This window comes from Montipora foliosa, chromosome 9, assembly GCF_036669935.1.
Source record: "Montipora foliosa isolate CH-2021 chromosome 9, ASM3666993v2, whole genome shotgun sequence".
NCBI classification, from domain to species: Eukaryota; Metazoa; Cnidaria; class Anthozoa; order Scleractinia; family Acroporidae; genus Montipora; species Montipora foliosa.
The window spans coordinates 4,772,126-4,777,732 of record NC_090877.1 but is presented as its reverse complement, the minus strand read 5'-3'; the positions used below and the strand labels follow the sequence as shown (position 1 = coordinate 4,777,732).

Below are 5,607 nucleotides of genomic sequence, written 5' to 3'. Positions count from 1 at the left end.
CTTGTTAAAAGAACTTGTTGGAGTTTTGTTTAAGTGGCTAGGTGGACTGAACAGCAAAGTGAACACATGAAGAGGAAAAGATTGAACAGATTAAAAGAAAGCCAGAAAGAGAACTGTTGATCAGGTTTAACGCAGATAAGAGCGGTGCCATGCAATGAAACGTGCTGTTTAGCGAAAAAACTCATGTCTTGGGAGAGCAAGATAATTTTAAAAAAGCCTGCGAATACAACCTCCGGCCTCCGATGGTACCCTTTTGATGCCAAACATTGTCCTTAGATGAGAGCCCTAATTATTTGCATATTTTCGTGACCCTTGGGTGTCACAGTGGACTAGCTCCCAGGGCCTTCCCATTTCCAGTCTGTTTTCCAAATACTTGGTGTAAAAGGACACCTGCAAAGCACAATGGCTACTAGCGTTGAAGAAAACTGGCAAACAAAAAGCTCATCTATCAGCCAAAGAACGAAATTTGTTTTCAACAAGGAGTTACTGAGCGATGTAAAGTTCATTGTTCCCGTGTCGAATGACGGAAGTGAAATCGAAAGCAAGGTGATTCCAGCTCACAAATTTGTGCTTGCAATAAGCAGCCCTGTGTTCTACGCTATGTTCTATGGTCAAATGGCAAGCGCTAGAAGCTCTATTGAACTGCCTGACTGTGAGTACGAGAGTGTACTGGAGTTTTTACGTTTCTTGTACAGCGATGAAGTACAGCTAACCGGAAGTAATGTAATACGTGTGCTGTACTTGGCGAAGAAATACTTAGTGCCTTCACTTGCGGAAAAGTGTAACAAATTTCTTCGAGATAACCTGGGGGCATCCAACGTTTTCTCCATTCTCCCACACGCCGAGAAGTTTGAAGATAAAGAGTTGGAAAATTGATGCTGGGAATTGATCGAGTTTAAGGCAGCCGAAGCTGTGACGTCAGATTATTTTGTTACGGTCGAGAGATCCCTACTGAAGTCTGTTGTAAAGAGGGATAGGTTGAATATCAAGGAAGCAGAATTGTTCAAGGCTGTTGATCGCTGGGCTAAGCGGAAATGTAACGAGCAAGGGTTAGCTACGGATGGTCAGGCAAAGAGAAGAATCATTGGAGACGAAATCCTAAAAGAAATAAGATTTCCCTTGATGTCAGAAAAGGAGTTTGCTTCTTTTGTAATCGACTCCAACATATTGAACGTTCAGGAAATTTGTGACATGGTGAAGCACTACAATCAAGCACTGACATCTCCTTTGCCATTTGCACAGTCTCCAAGGCTTGGCGTTGTTACAACTCGATGTCGGCGATTTACACACTTCAAACAGCCTGGAACAAATGCGGGTTGGTGGTCTTATGTTAGAGGCCCAGATTCTCTGTGCCTTAGTGTAGACAAGGCTATCAATCTTTTGGGAGTACAGCACTTCGGCTGTGAGGGTGGTGAGTATACAGTTGCCACAGAAATTACTGATGTGACACGTGGTTCATCTCAGGTGAAAAGATCTGGAACATATTCCTGTAAAAAAGACATGGATCATGCCTATTATGGATTTGATGTTTTGTTCAACTCTCCCGTGATTTTAGAGCCAGGGAACACATACAAAATTATTTCAAACATCAAGGGGCCACAATCATGGTACGGTCAACAAGGGAAAGTAGTTTTTGAGACTGCAGGAGTGGGATTTACGATTTGCACTTCAGATAAGCCTAATAATGGGACCAGTGAGACAACAGGCCAGTTTCCAAGCTTCCTTTTCCATTATTCTGGTTAACCATACCTCTGATTAATAACCTAGAACTGATCACTGTCATTACCGATATACAGAACTTTTTTGACACTCCCCTCATGGGGTTTTCAGTGACAATATGCTAATTAAGATACCAAAGGCAAGTAGTGTGTAGACATAAATAATAACATTGAGTAAAGACAAAAATAGTTAATCGTTTATGGTTAAAATTTCTTAATGGGGACATAGTTTTTGAGTGAATCCAGCTGTTGTTAACCCTTTCAGCCCCGTGGGGTTCCCCATTGACGAGTAAAATCGTCTGGCGTTAGACAGAGTAAAATCTATAAGTGGCACTATTGGGAGTTGAAGGGTTAATCAACAGTGATCTAAGGTGAGATTAGCCTGTGTAGCTGGCGCTAGTATTGCCGGGAGAGGCATAAGCCGCCGGGAGAATGCTGTGGGGCGCTGTGAACTACCTAGCCTACGATTACAGCCGCCTCTCATTGCTAACTGCCGCCTGGGCTGGCCCAAGCGGCGATTAGTGACGAGAAGCAGCTGTATTCGCGGGACATTACTAAACAACGAAACGGCGAAAAGAAGCACCAAAGCACTATGTATGACCCCACCATACATTGAAGGCCTAAAAAGTTGTTGCCCATAATCTCAGTCTTAATCTGAATTCTAATCTTAATCTCAATGAATTAGGAGCAATAACATTTTATGCCTAATTAGGCCTACAACGATATATAATCTCAAATCCAACTTTTGTCGGTTAGTATTAAATGTATTGTGGGGTCATACATGGTGTTTTAGTGTTTCGTTTCGCTGTTTCGTGGTTTAGTAATGCCCGTACTCGCAGGCTATGAAATGCATATTTCAGAACGCCCCTCCCCATTTGCCGCTTGTTAATTTTTCCTTTCGCCAACAATACTTAGGCTAAGGTGAGATTTAAAAGATTGTAAATTTTAAATTAGTTTTTAAATTTTAAATTAGCTCTTAACACTTTTAACATTTTAAATTAGCTTTTAACACTCGTGGTGTTCCTATTTTAATTTATATTTGTATTGGAATGTTCTTTTAGTGTCCACAATTAGCTTATATTTAGCTAAATACTCTGACACTTAAATAAAGTTCATTCATTCATTCAACACAGACTCAAGTTTTGGCTAAGATAATTCCAGGTGTCCAGTGTTTAAATAACAATGAAATGTTTAATGCCCAGCAGCAGTTCTATACAAGCGAATTTTCAAAAGCTGGGAATTCGAACTCCCGATTGTACGAATATATCCTGACTGGGATACAATTCCGCAGTTGTTGCCCACTCTGGATGTTTTGCTACGATTGTTGAAAGAAAAGTCTAAATATATAACAAAGGACTTAATGTATAGTCCCTCGAGTCCTGATGTTTCCCGAGACGAAGTCGAGGGGAACATAAGGACTCTCGGGAAAAAAAACTAACTGTTTCCCTCGGAACCATACTTTAAGTGTAAATTGTTTTTTGACACCATCAGGTAACGAGTATTGTCTAAACGTAGTTCAGACGCGAAGGATTTCACTACATTTGCTAAGTGATTTGAACATTTTGTTGTCCACTTGTACTTCAGTCCAAGAGGTCGTTGCAAGCTTGTCCTGTTTATAATGTTGTCACCAAGGCAAAGGACGTGGATGGGTCCAGTAAATGGTATTCACTGCCTTGCTCTAATCTGGGGGCGGTACCAGAAAATTCCTCTCCCACAATATCTTGAGTTTTGGAAGAAAATTAGTCATTGAATTTGTAAATGCGCCCATCGATTCCGCAACACAGAAAATTGATGTTTCTTCTTATACAAATCAGATTTCGCAGAGACGACTACCTTTGAAAGGTCGTTTGCAACAGGCGGAAGGACTGAGTGATCCTTGCGCCCGCACGCCATGCGACATAAGCGGATTGTATGAATCGCTTCTGTTGACCCTGAGTCTTCTTTTTGTAAGATAATGCCTTAAACAAAGCTATGTCTCCTTTGCTTTCCGAGTTTAGGACAATCGGTGTAACCATGTTTTATCCGGGCAGTGTAACATGCTTTGGTAAAGTCAACAAATGGTATTCACACCAATAACATTTTCCACTTTTCAGTCTGTTTATCTTACAGAATGAATTAAAATTCAGGTTAATTTAATTTCAACCTAGGACCAATTTGTTAAATCTAGGTTATTATGAACTCTCTAAAAAAAGAGTTTTACCTGTTTTTTGGGGGGCTTGGATTTTTAGAGGGGGGGGGGGGATAAAAAAGAAAACACCCTTCTCTACCCTTTCCTTGCCTTCTGTTCTTCTTCCACTTACCGTCTCTCCCTTTCCTTCCCCCTTACTGTCCTTACTTACTACCTCGAGCTTCCACAACATTTCCAAGCCTTCACGACAACCACCAAATTATCAGCTCATCCACACAGTTAAAAGGCACTCTGACTCTCCAGTGCAACAAAAGCAAAAATTGTATGCAAGAGGTGGGCTCTTGATTCTGAAGGACAAATCGTCAAATATTGTACGAAGTTTATTTACGACGCTTTGCAAAATACACCAGGAAAAAGGCATCATTTCTAGTCATGATAACAAACCGATTTTCGCCGCAAACTCAGCGTTCGCACTGTGAAAAAAAGATGTTGGCACGGGCAAACAGAACAACAAAAGATAATCTTTGCAGTTTAATCAAAGAACAGAACTCGTCTCCGGTTCGGAAAATTACAAAAAACCTTATTGGGCCTGGGTTTACAAAATAATTAAAAATTAGAAAACCTACAAGATTTACATAAATTTCAATCATAACTACTGGAAAATTTATACTAAAAATTTAATTTTAAAAATTTAACATTTAACAAAAACTAACGATAAAAAGTCACGACGTTTCGACCCCTCGGAGGTCATTTTCAAGTGAGAATAAAAGTTTTAAGAATTAGCATAAATATGTAAAAACTAGATAAAAATGCGGCGAACGCCGAAATGTGATAAAAATATGTACAAAAGTGTAAAAAGTGCTAAAAATATATGGAGTAATGAACGGTAGCTAGGGAAAAACAATAGACAAAAAATAATTAATTACAAGAACTGTTCTAAACAAATAATTTGGCGCGGATAGAGTCACACTGTTTGTTTAGCGATGGTTTCAGTTCTTTTATAAAAAACATTTCAAAAACAAGACAATCAAACTTGTTCTGGCACTTTCTCAGGATTCTAAAACTCTTTGCGATGTTGTTAGGTTCCAATGCATGTTTCTCTCTCAGATGGTCGCCGATGGTTGCCCCTTTGTGCTCTTCAATGCGCTGGTGAAGGTGCCGGCAGGTATATCCGACATAACCTGCGTCGCACAGGTCACACTTGAATTGGTACACAACGCACTGTTGGCTTACAAGGGGTGGCTTCTCTTCACGGACCCGGATCTCTTCTTTGATCTTTTTGCTCGTGTAGACAGGGGTAATATCCGCACTGATCTTACGGCTTAGGTCGGCAAGTTGTCTCCGTACGGCGTTCGCAGATTTTTGGTCCTTGAAGGGCAACACGACTCTGATTGGGTCCCCACGCTTCTCATCAACGTGGGTGCGTGATTCCTCGGAAACTTTTGAATCAACGAAAAGGTGGATGGTGGACTGCACATGATCTTCAGGATAACACAGACGGGAAAAGATCTCTTTGAGGCGTTCACATTCCTCGTGAAAGGCCTTCCATGTAGACGAGAGCTTAAACGCACGGTTAAGCATGGTATTTATCAGTGACCGTTTATATCTCGCGTCAACGTGGCTGTGATAATGTAACAACAGTCCGGTGTCAGTTGGTTTTCGGTACACCGTTGTGTTCAGGTAGCATCCATTCCTGATTACGTTCATTCCAAGAAAGGGTAGTCTGCCATTTTCTTCGAGCTCCATTGTGAAATCAATAGA

At 40.8% G+C, this 5,607-nt stretch overlaps 1 protein-coding gene and 1 pseudogene across 1 annotated transcript in view; one reads left to right on the top strand and one right to left on the bottom strand.

Moving 5' to 3' along the window:
- Positions 1-342: 342 nt before the first annotated feature.
- LOC137969771 (BTB/POZ domain-containing protein 2-like) lies at positions 343-2,846 on the top strand (annotated as a pseudogene).
- Positions 2,847-4,748: 1,902 nt separating this feature from the next.
- LOC137970850 (uncharacterized) overlaps positions 4,749-5,607 on the bottom strand; it is a 1,945-nt gene continuing 1,086 nt past the window's right edge. Inside the window, exon 1 of the mRNA XM_068817472.1 lies at positions 4,749-5,607. This exon is cut by the window's right edge and continues 1,086 nt beyond it. Coding sequence (XP_068673573.1) covers positions 4,783-5,607 — 825 coding nt within the window. The 3' untranslated portion in view covers positions 4,749-4,782.